Source organism: Plecotus auritus, assembly GCF_963455305.1.
Source record: "Plecotus auritus genome assembly, chromosome: 4".
NCBI lineage: Eukaryota > Metazoa > Chordata > Mammalia > Chiroptera > Vespertilionidae > Plecotus > Plecotus auritus.
Window position 1 is genome coordinate 170583738 of NC_137775.1, and position 19552 is coordinate 170603289.

The 19552-nt window shown below is 36.8% G+C and overlaps 1 protein-coding gene across 2 annotated transcripts in view; it reads right to left on the reverse strand.

Moving 5' to 3' along the window:
• The window catches only part of THSD7A (thrombospondin type 1 domain containing 7A), a 313292-nt gene that overhangs the window by 134323 nt on the left and 159417 nt on the right, over positions 1 to 19552 (reverse strand). The window contains exon 5 of one of the 2 annotated variants that reach the window (XM_080663643.1): positions 15855 to 15923. The exons of the other annotated variant lie outside the window; for it this stretch is intronic. Coding sequence (XP_080519769.1) covers positions 15855 to 15923 — 69 coding nt within the window. The remainder of the gene's footprint in view (positions 1 to 15854; positions 15924 to 19552) is intronic. 2 annotated transcript variants of the gene reach the window in all.

The following is a 19552-nucleotide window of genomic DNA, read 5'->3' on the forward strand; positions in this document are numbered from 1 at the left end:
TTTCGTTATAAGAAGCCTAGGTTTGCTGTATTTTGGTTTATACTAGTAGTCAAGTGGAAGTTATACCAGATACATGTTATAATTTCAGATGAGGTTCTTCCCAAATATTTCTTTAGGTCCAGATTAAATCCGAAAGAGAGCATTCCTCTTCTATATATCCTATATAATGAAAGGCTAATATGCAAATCGACCAAACAGTGGAATGACCGGTCGCTATGATGTGCACTGACCACCAGGGGGCAGACGCTCCACGCAGGAACTGTCCCCTGGTGGTCAGTGCGCTCCCAAGGGGGAGTGCCGCTCAGCCAGAAGATGGGCTCATGGCTGGCAGGTGCAGCGGTGGTGGCAGGAGCCTTTCCCACCTCCACAGCAGTGCTAAGGATGTCCAACTGACAGCTCCCGGACAGTGAGAAGACCAGGCTGAGGGACCCCCCCCCACACACACCCTGAGGGCATGAATTTCGTGCACCGGGCCTCTACTAGTGTGTGTGTGTGTGTGTGTGTGTGTGTAGTTTTAACTTCTCAGTTACAGGTGCTGAGGAGACTGGTGGGGGAAAGGAACTAGCCCACGAATACTAATGCTAGCACTTGCAAACAATACGGACTCAAAGGAAGCCATTTCCTCCCTATAAAAAACTCGGCCCACCATGCAGCTGGTCTGCCATCTGTTAGCAGAGTCAGGAGGGCACCCAGATAGGGGCCTTGTCTTCAGCCTTTATTTGGCTTGAGTTTGGGTGCCAGGGAGAGTCCTGTCAGAATCCCTTCCTATTTCTCCCAGAAATTATGCTCAACCTCACAGCGTTGTTCCTTTGCCTCAGTGCCCCCTTCCCTTCATTCTTATGTCAATATCATTTTAGCGAATAGAAACTCTTCTAAGCGTCTACCCTGTGGATGCGCTCTCTCCTTGTTTCCAGAACTGATGTGGGCTTCCCTATTTGTACCTTCTGTTGGTCATTGTAGGGAATTACAGAGAGAGGTCTATATGCCTACGCTCACAATGCCACATTGCCCTGAAAACAACAATCCCCAGGTCTTGACATGAATAACAGAACTGTGCTATCCGTTTAAGTATTTATAGGAACAAACATGCCAAACAACTTCTCTTGCTGACCCTGATCATGTAAGATAAGAACATTTAAAAATAGGTGGGATTTCAAAATATACATCTTTGTAGCAATGCCAATCATTGTCAGGGTTTAAATTCCACAAACTGTATCAACAGCTTGATGGGGACGTCACTCCCCTACTACCTGGCTGCACCATCTGTTGCAACACTGCAAATAATGGAGTTTTCTTTCTTTCTTTAAATAAGAACAGGATGTGTTGTAGAATAGTCTATGTACAACACACACAGAAATCTTCCAGCAACACTCCATTATTGACTCAAATTCCCATTGACAATGTCCCTAATTAGGAAAAGAGCATTAATAGATATTCTCAATTAAAATAAGTGGTTTGGAACCTGTATTTTTTTCCACAATATAATGGCAGAGAACCCTACTCCAAATATAACTATTCTGATGACTACATGTATTAGTGTGCTACGACTGCCATAACGAAGGACCACAGACTGGGTGGCTTCAACAACAGAAATATATTTTCTCACAGTTCTAGAGGCTGGAAGTCTAAGACCAAGGTGTCAGCAGGGTTGGTTTCTCTGAGGTCTCTCTGGCTGCCTTCTCACTGTGTCCTTACGTGGCCTTTTCTCTGTTCTTGCACATCTACTGTGTCTCTTCTCTTCTTATAAAGAAACCAGTCATATTGGATTAGGGCCTGACCTCCTTTACCTCCACTATCTTTTTAAACTCTATCTCCAAAATACGTCACACTGAGGATTAGGGCATCAGCATATTGATTTGGGAGAGGCAGGGGAAGGATCACACCACTCAGTCTATAACATCAAACTTGAGGGAATACTGAAGAAAGAAATAATTTGTGAATAACGACTTAAGCATAGTCTGGTGTGCGACCATATTCACTGGCATATTTTATCAACTTTTTCCTGTTCGTCTTCTAGAAAAATTAATCTGAGCTAAATATGCACTCACTCAAGTTTCTCTGTAGCTAGCTGCTACCACTATCATGGTCTGAACATGCATTATTTGGAAACAGAGATAAATATCTCCAGTGTAAGACTTTGTTGTTTTTTCTAAAATTTTCCATTCTTTTATCAAAATTTCTATTTATATACGTGCAGAGTCCCTTTTCCTGATCTTAAATAAACAGAGGATAAACTTGCCAAAAGGCTTTAATTACATTTTAAGTTGAATTTTTATTAATTGTTATTGAACCCCTTACATTTTATCTCACAGATTTTAGCTTTTTAATCTCAGCTTTATATCTTTTATATTTATGTCTATGTCAACTTCTAGCCTATTGTAATCATTCAAAATCTTACCTTTTTATTATCTTTTTCATTTTCATTTTAATGGCATTTTAAGTATCATATTTATTGCCTCATTACTTTTTCTCCAAATCTTTTTTTTCAATTTAAAAACTCGACTCCTAATCACTCGTATTATTATTAAGTTCCCTGTTCTCATATATTTTCAGGTTTTTTCCCCTCTGGACTGCAGAAAGTGAGAATCTACAGCAGTGCACATGGAGCGGGGTCTTCCCTTTGCACTTTGCTGACCTTCTGTTTAACCCTAAAGCTTCTCTTAGTGTTTTTTAAAAATGGAATGAACTTGTGCTTTAATATTACACATCATTCAAAGTTTAATGTAGAGCTACAGGTTTTAAAATCCATTAAGACTGACACAAAGAATTACTGAAGGTGAAGGGAAAAAATGTCAGCATTACAACCCAAGCAAGGAGGAGCTACAGGCAAGGGGCCGGGGGATGGGCTTTAAGCCTCTGGCTTCACCTTGATGAGGGACCAGGTGGCCCACAGCCCGTGAAGAACTCTTAAGAGGATACTTAGAAGTGAATCCAAAACTAGGGATCTGGGCTCTATGGATTTTGCTTGGTTCTTGTGTTCTTATGTCAAGATGAGTTGTCTCCGTTATTGATAGAGTCATCGAGGAGCCCTCTTGGCTACGGCTTTTTCAGCCCTTCCTCAGGTCAGGGGAAGTTTCGCAATGGGCTCAGTTGCATTTCAATCTGGAGGCCACATTCATTTATAAAGACTGACATTAGGCCAGATGGCACTAAATAGATCTGAAAAGCCACAAATATGAGAAGGGAAGCTGGTCTTTCTTCAAGACTAAAGGTTTTGGTTCCACTGGACAGAGCTCTCTGGAGCTGAGGAAATGGAGGGGGCTCCACAGACTCCCCCAGAAAGGAAATTTGGGAGAAGGTAGACAACTGGGGCCTGGAGGATTTTCTCTTTTTCCAAGGTCTAAGCTATCGTTGTGGGAGCATCTTCTCACAGCACTACTGCTGAATTACATACTTCTTGTTACAGGAGAATTTATTCTAAAACATGGGCCCTACTCAGAATTATTGCAGACTTAGTATATGTCTGGCATGGTTGTAAGTTCAGTGTATGGATTCTCTCATTTAAAATGTTTATAAGTTTTATTATCCCTATTTTCCAGAGACGTTAACAGATTCACAGAGAAGTTAAATAATCTGCTCAAGATCACAGGACTCCATCTCCACAGTCTACACTCTTAACTGTTGAATAATGAATTTCCTCAGCTTTCACGTTTATGTAGATGTCAATGTGCCATCCTGTGTTGAAGAATATATTTGCTGGATGTAGAAATCCGACAGCTTTTTTCAGCAAACACACTGTTTCATTGTTTTATGGTCTTCATTGTTTCTAATGAGATTTCAACCCTCATTTGTTATTTTTATTCATGTGTACACACCATGGTTTTTTTCCTCTGGCAGCTTTAAGAATTTTCTTTTTATCTTTAGTGGTTAGCAATTTGAGTATAATATATTTTTGTTGTATTAGCTCTTATTCTGCTTGTTGAGCTTCTTAGATCTGAAATTTGATAGCTTCTTTTTCAACAAATTTGAGAAAGAAATAATTTGACCATTATTTCTTCAAATATATTTTCTGTCAGATAACTCTCTTCTCTACTGTAATATTATTAATACATAGACACCTGAATATTACTTCACCAGTCACTTAGACTCTCTTCACTTAATCATCTTTCTCACTGTTCTTCAGATATGATAATATCTATTGATTTATCTTTGAGATCAATAACTCTTTTTCTTTACTCACATCCAATGATTTCTATTGAGATCTGTCTTTTGCAATCTCCAAAAGTCCACTGGGTGAATTTTTATTGCAGATTTTTTACATTCTTGAAATTCCAGATTCTTATAATGTTTGTTTTTCTCCTCATACTCCCATCTGTTTACTCCCCTAGACAATCTTTTAAGTTTTTCAACATATGTATAATGGCTTCTTAAAGTCTTTGTCTACTCATTCTAATATCTGGGTCCTCTCAAGGTATATCAAGGTATATTTTTACTGAATGCTTTTTCCTTCTAATTGGTCTCTTCATTCTGCTACTTTGCATGTGGAGTACCTTTTTATCATATACTGGACATTGTGAGTGATATATGTTGTAGAGAATCTGGATGAGGCCATTTTACTTTCTAAAGGTGTTTTTTTTTTTCTTTCTGTCAAACAGTTAAATTGCTGGCAGTTGTTTTGATCTTTTCAGGTTTGGTTTCATTTGGATTAGGGCTTGTCTGGTTCAGGTTTAACCTTGGCTGTGACATTGTGGTTCTTACTCCTAAGAACCACAGGAAGGGCCAGAACTCTTCTGACATCTCCCAGCATTGCCCTACCTATACCGCCACCTTTCAGCACAGCCTTGCAGCACAGGATCTCCGCTAGACTTCACAGAGTCTCAGTCTGCACCTGTGCAGCTCAGCCCTGGGCCAAGGCCCCATGGTGTATCCCCACCGAGGCTCCTGGACTCCATCCCACCCCTCCCAGTGCAGATCCCCTTGCATGCACCCTGCCCTGAAATTTCCAGCCACTTCAGCAGCCTGGAACTTAGACTTCTGACTCCTTAGTTCAGAAAGTCCTGATGCTGGGTTTGCCTCCACTTCTCCAGCTCTGTGTTTGTAAAGAGCCTCCAGTAGAAAACGGAAATGATTGATCACTTCACAGTGATAATCAGTTTTTTGCAGCTTGTTGCTTAATGCCTAAAAACAGTTGTTTTGCATATTGTTCCCCACTTCATAATTATTCTTATTGAGAATGTTCCAGTTACTCAATTATGGCTGGAAGCAGAAGCCTAACAATACGTTTGCTTTTCTGTTTATTTAAAGTATGAACTTACCAGGTTTTGTGATACATTTCTAAATATGCATATCTTAGAACTTGCATCTCTCTGCCAACCAGAGGAAAAAAATTTGCCAGAATAACAATTAGATAGTAATCATTTGTATCAACCCTTGGGGGTCATCACTTACTCAATAAATATTTACTGAACACTTATGTGTTGCCTATTCTGTTAGATTCCCCCACCTGAGTAGCTCTAAGGGATTTATTTGAACACATCTATTCAACAAATCATGGAGCTTATCAATTTGGATATATGTACTGTGATGTTGTTTTAAAACTTTCATTTATTCTGCCATTACAAGAGTGTGTGGAGGGGAAACAAGCATACCTGACTGGTAAGATGTCAAATAGAAGATTAATATAGGAGTTTGTTCCTCAGGGGAAATGTTTAGGCTAGGTATATAAATGTGGGAAGCCAAACAAATACCCTGGTGATCCAAATAATATAATTTCCCAGTCATTCTCTCTCATTTCATCCTATTTCAATTCTCTGCATAGAACTTATTGCTGTCTGATAATTTCTTGTTTATTTATCTCTTTTCTTATACTCTGTCTCTCTCCATTAAAGCATAAACTCTGTGATAGCAGGGATCTTGTCTGTGTTGTTCACTTCTCTATTTTCAACATTTAGAAGAGCACCTAGAATAGAAGGCTCTCAGTAAACACTGGCTGAACAAATAAATGAATACAAGATTTTCTGAGGTATAAAAAAGAAGCATGAGCATCATCATACATGTATAGTTTTGTTGTCATTCAATGGGGATAATATTAACAGACCATTGGTCCTGAGATGTATTTATTATTTACAAGAAGAGCACATATTCTAAAACCACTTAGAAAGGAGACAGCATTTCCTCAACATCAAACTGGCTTACAGTTAATAACCCTCATCTATGATTAAGGGCACAGGCTGAGGAGCTAGACTTTCTGATTCACAATTCTGGTTATGATATTTATTAGCTATATGCTTTCATAAAATTATTTAACTTCTCTGTACCTCAATACTAAATAATAATAGTACTTACTCCATAGGCTTGTAGTAAGGGTCTAATAAGCAAAGAAACATAAAAGTGTCTCACATGTACTGTCTATGTATCATCTTCCTAATGCTCCTCATTATTATCATTGTTACTTCAAGTTAACTAACTCAATTAGTTCCATAGATTTAGACTTGAAAGTCATTTTATCTTGAAGAAGATACCAGAAAATTAAATTGCTTCTTCTAAGGGATGACATTTAGTTGAAGCTGGTTATCGCTTGCATCTGTTTCAGATTTTTGCTATGGGCTGTGAGCTATGGAAGGATGCACGGGCCTTTGATTTCCCTGTATCTGTGCCTAAGCCTTTTCTCTGCCCTGCATCTAGTTAGGCCTGGACTCATCTCCCGGTTCCAAGTGGGATAGTATTTTATTCAAGTTTATATCTTTGTCAAGCCTTTCGATTTTCTTTTAAGGATGCTAATCCTATCCTCACCTAGATGATGGCTGGAAAATGTGTCTTTGCATTTAACTGCAACTAAATAGAAACCAAAATAGCAGTACTCCAGGTCCTTGTGTCAGGGGATGTAAGGGAACTCTGCCTCCCAGGATCCATCAAAGCTCTGAGGAGAGGTGCCTGAGGGCAAAGCTGTACATCCATTCATTTAGATATTCCAAACTCTATCCGCGGGTCATCACGCTTAGCAGAGACCTATAAACCTGTACTGGATCATATTAACCCCCACAAGCTTTTCCTGAGTTACATTTTCATGTTTATGCTAGTGGCCTACATTGAAGAAAACTGCTAAAAGCAAAAGTTTCCTTATACAATTCATTGTGGTATTTATTGTAAAGAGGTGAATGAGATTGTAATTCAGCATAGTTACAGTTTCCTCTCTATGAAGGACTACTTGTGAATTTTCTTTCTGACCCTAAACCCAGAAATTGTTTTGCTTTTCCTTTACAACTGGTTTCTCCTATCTAATGGATAGTGTGAATTTCATAATTAATGAAGAGTGCTTCTTTGCATTGGCTATTTGAGTCAAAACTTGTGGTCCTATATCAAGAAATTCAAAGGCTTTTATGACACACATTTTGTACATTACCTTTATTATATTCATTATTGGGTTGGTGTTCTCATTCTACTAGCATTTTTTCTTTGCCCCATATTCCTCATCCATTTATCCTTAAAATCACTGTATTTCCCTTTATCGTATGCATTTCCATAAATCAAAGTGGGACATAGGTAAGTATTAAAAATCACACCACTGAATGCAGATTTATTTTCTAAGGGCACATAGAGTCAAAACTGCTTAATGAATTCAAGTCACTCTCAAACCATCAGATATGAGTTATCATTCCATAAAATGTATGTAGTAAGGGGAAATCTACATATTTTATAGAAGACAATAACTTCCCTCTAGAAAGCACACAACATACACCACAAGTGCATATTGTTCACATGGAAACAGTGACTACAATTAATTCATAGCCAGTAGTGCGGGCTTGATTCTGACAGTGAAAAGCCTCGGGTGGAGTGTAGTTAATACCAGGTGACTTGATACAACACAGTTGCTGTCCCTATTCAGTTGAACCATATGAAATTGCCTCTAATCAACAGCTCTTGACCTACAAAAATATGAATTTCATATGATTCAACATCAGACTGGTTCAAATAACCATGGACAAGACTCCACTTTGACTTTAAGAACTATCTCAGGGAATGAACTTGAGTTGAATTCTAAAAAGCTCTTAAACTATGCTTAATTTCCTTCCATTTTCTGTTATAAGAGGTAGATCTCTATGCCATTTTCATTTATTTTTGCAACAGCATATCATAAGGTAATTGGATATAATGCACTTCCAGTGATTTTTATAAAGTTGCAGACATCCACTCAGTTATTTACTCTGAAGAAAATTCACAGAGCAGTAGTGGTATGACTGGATAGAATAGACTTTGGAGTCAAAACACTGGCTTTGAGTCTGTCCTCTGATATTTATTGTCTCAGTATGTCTGGGAAAATTATTCTCTTATTATCCATTTAGTCATGTATTAACGAGAAAACACAACCTATCGCAACATGTTAGTTTCTTTGCTTTTACCCACTTGCTATGGGTTTTTGGAAGACAGTGAGAAATGGATTGACAGCTTTCTTAGTGAAGAACATGGCTTTTTATTCTCAAAGGACTTCTGGGATTCCCAACGGAGTATGAACTTAATAGATCCAACTCTTCCTAACCAGACCTAGAGGAGAAACTGTTAAAAACAAACAAACATAAAAAAGACTCTTTTCTAACAATTCTTTTCTCTGCATCTATTCATTAATATTGCTTTGTAAAAAAGAGCGAAGGTCTCCAAGGCATAATGCTGCCTAACCAATGTGGTTTTAGATGCCCAGAAGTCCTGTGTGATGTAAGGGGCAGATGGACCAGTGTGGCATTCTCAGGCTGAGCAATGGTGAAAGTATTCTTTTTTAGAGCAACTGAACAATCCCAGGGCTGTTGCAAGAATCCTTTGGCAATAGATGCTACTTAGACTTCTCATGGATTCAGCATCACAAAGTAAGGGAAGCTGAAATGGTTCTGTCTCCCATAAATACAGAGGTAAAATTAGTTCTGTTTCTTCCTACTCTGGAGTAATGCAGAGAAAGTCTGCCTTTTCCAAAGAAGGAGCAATTTCAGATATAATGCAAGCACACGGTAGGATTTTGGGACATTGTAAAGAGACTCCATGAATTATACATCCTCCATTGTTTCTCAGCTAGCAAGGCCAGCATACAATTATGTCTTTCCAATGTGCAGAAGATTTGGAGTAAACTATTATTTTACAAATTCTTCCCTTTTTCTCAATTTAATCAGAAAAGTAAACAAAAGCAATTACCGTTCATTTGGCATATATTAAGTGCAAGGCCTTGTGCGAAGATGTTTTATATATGTTATCTCATTAAGCCTTTGCAGAGGAAAGAAAAGCACAGGAGGAAAAAATGAAGTTAGTGAGGCAGATAGATTAATCCAAAAGGAAATACTATAAATTAGATGTCTAGGAAGTCAACATCCTCATATTGAAGGGCTTTCTCTGTCTTTCTTAAAGATACTTCTAAATGACACGTTAGCAAATGTACCCAGCCCTATGCTACGAATGAAGGATAATAATAAAGTTCAGGAGGGGAAAATGCTATGTCCTCCTCGGAAGCTTAAAATCCTGGGGAGTCGGTCTGAATATTCATGAGGTACTTGTAAAAGAATAGAACTATATGTAATCCCATGGTAAACTGTGTAATATAGTGTAAGAAGGTTATAGGCTTTGGATGAAGAAAGATTATTGAGGTCTCACAGTGTAAAAAGGATTATTTGAAACAGGCAGAGATATGTGGAGAGCTGAGATAATGCTGGAAGCATTTCAAAGCAGAAAGTGGAGGAGCAGCAGAAGAAAAGGACCAGCGATGTCATTGGTCTCTGTTGAACAGAGGTGATCCTTTGGTTAGAGAAGGTTTGTGTCCTTAGATAGATACAGCACAGGCTCCGATACTGTACAGCTTTGTTTATTATTGAAAATGTGACATAGTGAGGAGGTACACTAAATGCATATAATACTAGAATATGGGTGGCTACTTTGAACTCTTGAATTGTGTTTAATGGACATATTTTTTTCACAGATTAGTTCACCCAATAACAAGCATTTTGAGTGGATTCCAGACTAATAATATACTAGTAATAACATGGATCCTTGAATTTTTAGTGTATTTTTTGTGTGCAAATGGCGGAACCTTTCCAAGACAAATCCGCTGTCATAGCTTCCTTTCCCATTGCTATTCTCCCTGGTTTATTTCCCTTTTATTGCCCATTGCTTTTAGAAGGAATAAATATTAATGAGTTCCACAATGTAGTTTGTACTCCTCTGTTAACACTGGTGAGAGTAGCTACTCCCTGTTGAGCAATCATCAGCAAGGCAGGGAAGAGGCAGCCACAAACCATTTCTTTTACATTCTTAGATAGCAGGAGTGTGCCGTGGAAAAAATGCTATTCATTCACCACTGCGCATCCCTGAGTGCTCATTTCAGAATCCCTCCTGGTGCCATCACTCATCCATAACCGACTCGATGAAATCAGTGCTTAAGGGTTACAAAAATCACACATGCTACAGTCACTCAACGGTGTCAGGTTTTGTGACATTTTATCCCCCATTCTTCTTTCATTAATGGAAGGTCGTTAACCAACAGCTATGGCTTCTTTCTGTCTTGCGTTACAGGTATGAAGTCAGATGAAACAGTATCTGTGATTGTTAGGTGTTCTTCCTCTCCAATTTCCTAGCTTAATGGCTAGCAAGGTGTAATGGCTTTCTAAAGACTCGCAGCTCTGGAACCTGAAAGCAGGGCTCAGTGAGTATAAATAAAACCGATATTAGAACTGACATTGCTAATCACTCCGAAGACATATAGCGACTTCTCCCAGGCACCCTGTTTTCCACTGTCTTACCTCCAGAACTGTGGGGAACAGGCCTTTTCAGGTCAGAAATGTCTGTGCTTCTGCTTTTCTTCTTAAAGTAGGGATTGTCTTTGGCTTTAAAAGAGCCCAAAATCTATGTTAGAATTTGGGACAGATTTATTGAGATGCCCCCTTGAAGCGTAAGGTTCAGAATATTTCACATGCACAGGCTCCTTTGGAGACCCTGGCAGAGATCCTAGTGATTTTTGTTTGGATTGTGTGTGTGGATTTTTGTGGTTTTTTTTTTTTTTTTAACAATAAGGGGCCCCTAAATTGCCTTGGGCTCAGAAAACATGGACTTCCCTGTCCCTATCCCAGTCTCTCCCAAAGCTTTGCAAAGAGCCTTTGAAGAGGACTCCCATGAGCCTTACAGTAAAATCAACTCCTGATTGCGATCCCAATGGTGCTTATAAGAAGGACGGAGATTCCTGTACCCATTCCAGAACTACAGCATCACAATCTCCATGGATAACATCCAGGAAGTTTTGCATTTCCTTAAATCATCCAGGTGATTCTTACACTGCATTTGGAGGGTATGTGCTTTCCAGAAAAATAATTCGCCCACTGAGTAAGGGTGCGGGTTCTTTACTAAGGATGAACCGTGGTTTATAGTGTGCTTCCAGGGCTTCACAGAAGAGCCCCAAACTGGGATGTCTGGGGAAGTCTCTCCATATCCGCCTTGGGAAGGGTTAGTCCTGAACCCCCAGTAACAAAGCCATAAATACAAGCTGCTCCCAGAGGACAGGGGTCAAGTCTGCTTTCTTAAACATTCTACCTGCACCATCTAAATTAGTGCTGCAACCTAACGGTTGTTCAATGAATATTTATTGACTTAGTGAAGGAATACCAAGGAGATATCCAAGTCTGCAGCACTTCGTTCATCAGATTGTGAGTGATGTGCAGGAGAGGAACACTTGTGATTACAGACACAGAGTGAGTTTAAGAGGAAGTCATTGATTCCAACTGGTTGTTCCCCACATGAAGCATTTAATTTTCACAGCAACCAAGTAATTAACACAGTGCCTTATAAATGCCATCAATATTATCACCATCACCATATCATCCTCATCACTGTTACTATGACTTTCTTTCAGAGTGGGCACTGGGGCCACATGTAGGTATTTGTAAGTATTGCATTAGACTTCACATTGTGGGAGAAATTCCACTGTTTTTAGCCTATTAATATCTTTTTGTGTCATAAGATTATTATCCAATGTGTTATCCTTATTAGTTTAATGTCACTCAGATATTTTATCAACACATCATGTATGACTTTGTCCAAGACATCAACACACATAATGAATTTTATTATCTTCTCTAGGTAACAATTCCTTTGTCTTTATTACCTTTGGCTAGGTAATAATGCCAATGTCATTCATCTTTCCCTTTAGCAAACTGGAAAAAAAAATAGAATAATAGAAAGGGAGATAGGTTTGAAATACTCATGAATTTTCAGATGTTTCAGAATTTTCTCCTTCATCTTTAAGTTTGCAATCATTTTCATGCTTCATTGAACAATACCAATTTGGAAATATAATTTTTATTATGTGCTATGCTTGTGGAGATTAACCTTTGCTCTAAATATACTGAAGAAAAGTTTGGTCATTTTTTATCGTTCAAGAAAATTTTCTATCAGATGCCATTTAACCACTCTAACCATTCAATCTTCCAAATAGTTTTAGCATTGTGTACATATACAACTTCAGTCAATCTCACATTATTTCCTTGAGAAAATAAAATCTTCATTGGTACATTGTATGTGAAGAGGGCTCTGCCTGGAAAATGCAATGTGTGTGGTCTGTTAGCGTGTTATGTACTTGCCAGCGGTGGGGAATGTTCAGACTGAGTGATGCAAATTCTTTGATCACTGTAAATACTAACAATACAGCTGGCTGGTTTCATAGATGTAGCAATGATTTTTAAAAATGATTTTCTGTAATAAAAAAGTTTTTTTCTCTTATTCAGTACCTCTTATTGAATCAATTGAATTTTATTGAGTCCCTTTTATTTCCTCTGTTAGATTATGAAGTACATAAAATTTAATTATTAATAACTGATTATGCTCTTATGATTATATAATTATATATTAATAATTATTGATTACATAATTATTTTTAAATACTTAACATGCATAATGACTTAATTATATGTATTTTTAGTATCTCTACCCTTTCCCAAATATACTTCTTACCACTCCCTCCTGTCATATGTTAATGCTGCTCATTAACTAATTGTTTAGTGTTTAGTCATGAAACGTATCAGCACTTCATGAAACGTATCAGCACTGCTTCATACAGACCTATAGTTATATAGATTACCCAGGTGTTTTCCAAATTCTTTGCACATCTTGAATTCTTCTCTTTCTGGGTTCAATTTCCTTCTTCCTAAACATTATTGTTTAGCAGTTCAGCGAGGGTTCAATGAGGTAAATCCTTCTACTTGTGTGTTAATTTTGCCCACAATTTATAATAATAGGGAGCTGGATAAATAATTTAAGTTGAAAGTTATTTTCTTCTCAGTACCTTTAATACATCATTTTTATTATTTTGCTTTCTTTGCAGCTGTTGAAAATTTCACTCTTAATTTGCTAATTCCTTTGCAGTTAATTTTTAACTTCTAATTCTTTTTAATATGTTCTTGCATTTTATGAGCTGAAATTTCACTACATTGTGCCTAAATGTGCATATAGTATTCTCCTGCTTGGAAACTGTTCTTCTTGGCTCTGCACAGTCCTGTCTTTCATCAGTTCAGAAAATTCATCTTTTCCCTTGATTCTCTCATTCTGAATCTTCTTATTTAATTCTGCATGACTGTTTTCTTCACATATATTTTCAACTTCTTTTTTCAGTGTTGAATTCTGAATCAATTTCCTTGCATTTATCTTCAGTTAACTAATAACTGTTTAGCTTAATTTCTCTAATCTCTCCATTTACTGTATTTCCAGCAAAAGTACTCTTTAGTTCTAGAACTTATTTCTTTTATAATCTGTTCTTTTTTCATTCTGACTCATTACATCTAATATTTAAATTTTTTCCTTTACATCTTTAATAAGTTTTAGCATATGCATTCTTCGATCTCTATCTGCTAACTCTAATATTCCCAGCCTTGAGTCTAGCCTTACTCTTTGTTGGGCATTTTAAATCCTGTTTACCATGGATTATCTTTCCTTGTGTAGTCTGCAATTTTTAATGGTGCAGTTTATCTGGGGAAATCCTGTGGCTTGGGTTAAGGGATTCCCTCTTCAGAATTTTTGTTTTTGCTTATCTCAGGCACCCAGTGGTACCATTTGCCTGACACCATTTGTTATGTTAATTTCTCAGTGGTCTTTGGACTCATGGAAGTACCATAAATTTGAAACTTAAACTAGTATGGGTACAGGCCTATATGGGAATTCTTAAGAGAGATTTGATTTTGCCCCAACCTGAGGCTGAAGCTGACCTGCTTCTGATCATTTCTCTCCAGAGGTAAATTAAATTCCTCTGCTCACTCGTTGATGCTACAACCCTTTGAGGTGGATGGCATAATGCAATATGTCTGCTTGTACTCTCTTTCTCTGGCTAAGACTTTTATGTCATGACCCTTTTAGGCTTCACTCCCCCCAAGTTTCCTTAATGTGTATCCCTCTTCCTGTACCATCCCTACCCAAGGATGACCACAGAAAGCATTAGTTCACTTTTCCTGGCTTGTTTTGGTGCATCATTTAGTTTCAAGACATCAGTTCTGCTCTTAAAAGCATTTAAAACAATACTGTAGTCTGCATGTCTAGGTGTTCTATATAGGATGATGTTCAGTTATTCTGCTGTTCCATTTCCAGCCGTATTGCAGAGTCATTAAGTAGGCCTTTTCAGGCAAATAAAAGTTAAGTAGTGTGGATAAGGGCACAGGGCCACGCAGAAATAAAAACCAGGTCTTCTGATTGTCTAGTGTGCTTCTGAAAGTAGCCTTAGGATGAAAATTCAATTGATGTTAAAGCTATCTGTATTATTAGAAGAGAGAATATAGATAAAATATACGTTCTCTGAAATGAGTGGCCAACCTGAAATAAAGTGCATGAATTTTGACCCTCGTCATTTGATTTAACAACTAAATCATGTTTCCTCTATTCCAACTCAGAAGTGTGAATAAATATTTATTCAGGGGTAAAGAACAGGCTGGTGTAAATATAAACTCTTGTTGAAATAGAAAAAGTTTAAAGAAAGTGTGTTTGATATGTTCAAGAGATAATCTTCAGACTAATTAAACTGAAATATTTTACAAATGAGAGAACAAACATATCAAATAACAAATGTTTACTAAATGTTGACCAAATCAAAGGTAGTATAAGTACTGTTTTCATGTTTACATGATGTCCAAGCTGCTTCATCAGATTTTTCTTTTGTATCTTTTTGGTTGAATATTTCCTGGTATCTCATTAGTAAGTTCTTCCTCTATTAAAAATTCCAACTGACGTCTAGGGTAGATGACTGACCAGCTAATCTAATTCCCAGCAGGTACATTTTTATTAGCTTCTATCCCAGTGGCTGAAACCTCCTGGCATCTCTCTTTCTATTTTGTACTCTACTGATCCAGAGAAACTTTATAGTGTAACAGCCCTTTTCTCCCACAAAATATCCAGAGATCTAATTTCCGAGAAGTATCTGGTTCATTCAGGGATCGTCTATATTATAGTGCTTTTGACATCTCCCTGCCTCAGTGTAGGTTCTTTCTAAAATGTAGCCATTGTGTGATTTAGTTTCTTTTTAGTTTACCATATTGACGTTAGTAGAGCACAAAATACTGTGCTTAAAAATATGATAAATTATGAAAAATAGTCATACCTTCATTAATTTATCTCAACAAAGTGTCCACAACCAAACTTTACATATCTGTTTTTATAATTGTGGGGTCCTAGTGATAGTTTTACATAAGTAAATTTTTAAATATTTTTGTTTTTCTATAATTTGCATCCATATAATGATGCTATAGATAATCAAAGAAACATTAAATCATTTCTATTTTATGGGACAGCTTTGATATAGTTCTAGCAACATGGAAATAAACCACTATATTTTCTACCCACTGTGTCAGAGAATTTGTAGAGAATCTCTGGTACATATTTCTGATTGAGATGTCATGTAAAATATTCGCACCTACCTGCAATTTCAAAAGTGACGGATAGGAAAGGTGCAGCACTAGCCTTCGGCGTACTCTGGTATTTACTTTCTGAAATAACAGGGAAATAGAACCGTAAGAATAGCCTATATTATTATTTTTTTCAAAATAGCTTTGACTAAAGTAGGCTAGTTTGTGGAAATGGTAGATAAAAGACTACAAAGATTATAAAGAATTTTTACTTCATTTAGTGATAGAGACTATTTTTATTCTCCTTAATTTGTTGCAGAGCATGGGAAAACATGAGCTCTTTGTTCATCCTTCTGTCTATCCATTCACAGCTCAATCATCTTTCGCTCCATCCATCTTTCCATTGATCCTCCAGAACTTTCTGCTGGTTTATCTCATGCTATGTCATCATACAGGCTCATTATCCAGGTTGTCTTTGTTAACAACTTCAAATCCTACAGACCGCATCCAGATTTCACTGTGGATTATTAGATATATTTTCTACCAAAGAATGTTCTTAAGTCTCCTATAATATAAATCACGGCAAGCTCCATGGTGCTTTATAACCAATACTTTTGGTTTCCCTCATTTAAAAACATGTTCAATCTATTTCGAATGGAAGAAATTCTTAGTGACTGTAGTTAATCTACTTTCATTTCACTTTGAGCTTGTTAAAAAAATCAATTCATGCATCCAATGGTCAGCAACATTTCATCAGCTTTCTAGGGCTTATCCCAGTAACCTCACCATGGACAAGGCTTCTTCCTGTCACTTTCTGATAAGGGTAGATTTCATGCCAGCGTAAGCTGGACTCAGCCTACTGGAACTCTAGTCAGCTGGCTGAACAGAAATGGCTGAGTGTTACTGCTAGCTCTACTCAGTTGTCAGGACTGGAAGGGTTACCTAGGTCACATTAAGTATTTCCATTCATTATTGTCTTTACTACTGTTAACTGACTCACACCACACGAGGCCATGAAAATTGAATTAAATTGTGCTAAGGTGGTCAGTACCTGTGTAAAATGATATGCCAAGATAATAAAGGAAGTTATATGAATTTCATATCTTTTTTCAGTATTTTTGTGTCAAGAAATTTTATTTTTGAGTTAAGTATTTTATTTTGAGTTAATGTATTTTAATAGCTTGGTTAAAGGTGAAAACTTTTCTAGAACACGTAGTATAGATCTGCCAAAATAAGTGTAGATTTTGTTCTTCAAATTAAGTATTACATAAATTTCTCTTAGGGTAGGTTGTTCATGGTGACACAGCCAGACTTTCTTGAGATCAGTACCTTCATTTTAGAATTGATGGAGGGAGTTATTTTGAGAGATTTCCCTTTCTTCGTAAAGTAAGCCTTCATTCTTTCATAGTTATTGAATGAAGATACATGGAACATTCTTCACATCCCACAGTCAAATTGTGCTCCACTCACACATATTTATAGACCTTGGCATGCTGGTGTATTGAATAAGTTTCGCATTGGGAAATGCTAAGTGCTTCTGGGGGGAAACTTATATAGTCTAAGTTCTGAGAAGTAAAAGCTGAAACTTTTAGGGAAAAATCAACTTTTTTTCCGAAGAGGATTATAGTAGTCTTGCTGTGTGACATGAAAGGACACATTTTCCTAAGTTATTCACGTTACATGGTTCCATGATAAATATTAATTTCAGAAGAATTGATTATTTCCCTATCCACTGATCTTTGCATTTGCTACTCCAAAAGATACATCTTACAATAATATTCTTTTTTTTCCTTTTTGGTGTGACTTTTATTTTTGGCACTCTGCTGTGTTTTGACAGCAGTAGAGAAACTCCATGACAAAATGATTTAAAAATGTATCCAGTTCCAATTCCAAACCCCAAAGGCTCTTTTTAAAGTAATAACCTACAGGACATAATTGACATTCAGAAACTAAACTCTGAACTACCTCTAGCAATGAAATTATACTACTCTGAGAGGACAGCTATAATAAATCCACATAAGAGTGTTAAAAACGTAGCCATTAAAGTGGCCAAGAAAATATTAATGTACTAACATTACATGTTTTATACTACTTCCCTACAACTTCAAGATATATTAGTAGTAAAATGTATCCCGAGGCTAGATTCCTAAATGAGTTGACATGCTATGTAAAGTTAGTGGATAAAAAACAATTAAATTTTGCAAGTTACACATGCAAAACTTCTGTGATTGTTTTTCATGAATTGCTGGTTACAGGTGTCACTCCTTTTCGGGGAGGCAGTAAAGCCATCTTTTGTTTTTGAAACACCCATTTCTCTTGGTTCTTTCCTCTTTTTTCTGGTTATTCTTGATCAGGTTCATTTTCTGCATATCCCCTGCCCTCTTTTTTGGTCTCTGTTAATATGAACTAAGGTCTTTATTCTTTATCCTTTCCAACCAACATATTTGCTGGGAAATACTATCCCATCATACCCACAACTTGCTAAATACAACATATTCATCTTTTCTGGTAAGATTTCTCTTTTGTTTTGCTTCTCTTTAATGGTGTGCTAATGCTGTTCCCTCTTGCATTCCCCACCCATTTAACTTTATGGCACATACTCCTCATCACTTAGCTCAAGTACCACTTCCCTCCTCTATGAAGGTTTCTGTTTCTGTAATCCCCCTACAGTCATTCTAAAACTCATTTATAACTCATAGCATATTGCATTGTTAACTACTAAAGGCCCAATGCACGAAATTCGTGCAAGGGACTTGGCCCTCGCAGCCCCGGCTTTGTCTGGAAGGACGTCCAGAAGGACGTCTGGAAGGTCGTCTGGAAGGTCGTTCAGCTGTTTGGTCTAATTAGCATATTACACTTTTATTATTATAGATTGGCTTCTTTATGTGCCCTTATGATGACCATGAACATTTTCCTGACACAAAATTTGTATTGACATTTCTATCCTCACTATCTTACATAATTTTTGGAACTCTGTTGTTAACTAAAAAATATACATTGGATACATTAGTGATAGACATCCTGCTATCCTTCAGGTAGAGAGAGGGAAATGTAAGAGGGTTAGCTTACAGCATTGCTTAAAAATATCCATATTTGTATGAACATAAAAGCTACTAATTGAATATAAATTTGATCCAATAATGATTAGAATTTCAGAGGAGTATTAATATGTGATAATATATACATTTAGCCCTGGCCATCTCAAAATCATTTATCCTTTTGTACATTTATTATATCTGGTCCAAAACTGAGATTTAAATAAAAATATTTTAAAATGTGTTTAATTGAAAGGTTAAAATAAGTCATACCTTTGGGTTAAAGGTTTCTTTTTGTTTTGTTTTTACTGTAGTTTGATTCTGTATTTATTCTGTATTGATTTCATTTAAACTCAAATATAAATTTTTACTCAATACTACAATTAACATATTTTTCAACCACATTATAAATATAAAAAGGAGGTATTTTTTTTATAAGCAGGTTATACTTCTTATACCAAGCAAAGAAAACTTGGGCTTTAGAATATATACTTCTTTGCATATAATTACGAGATTAGTTTTTATTCTATTTTTGTAAATAATTACTCCTAAATTTTCACTCAGAGCCTAAAGTTAGAAAATTTAATGATACATCTCTCAGCAAATCAGAACTGACCAACGATGGAAATGAAATTAAATTGTTACAACCGAAATTTGGATTATTGTTCACCATAGCGGACAGCAACCATAATGTGAAGAGAAATATGGCTATGCATGCCCCAGATGGCTGGGTAC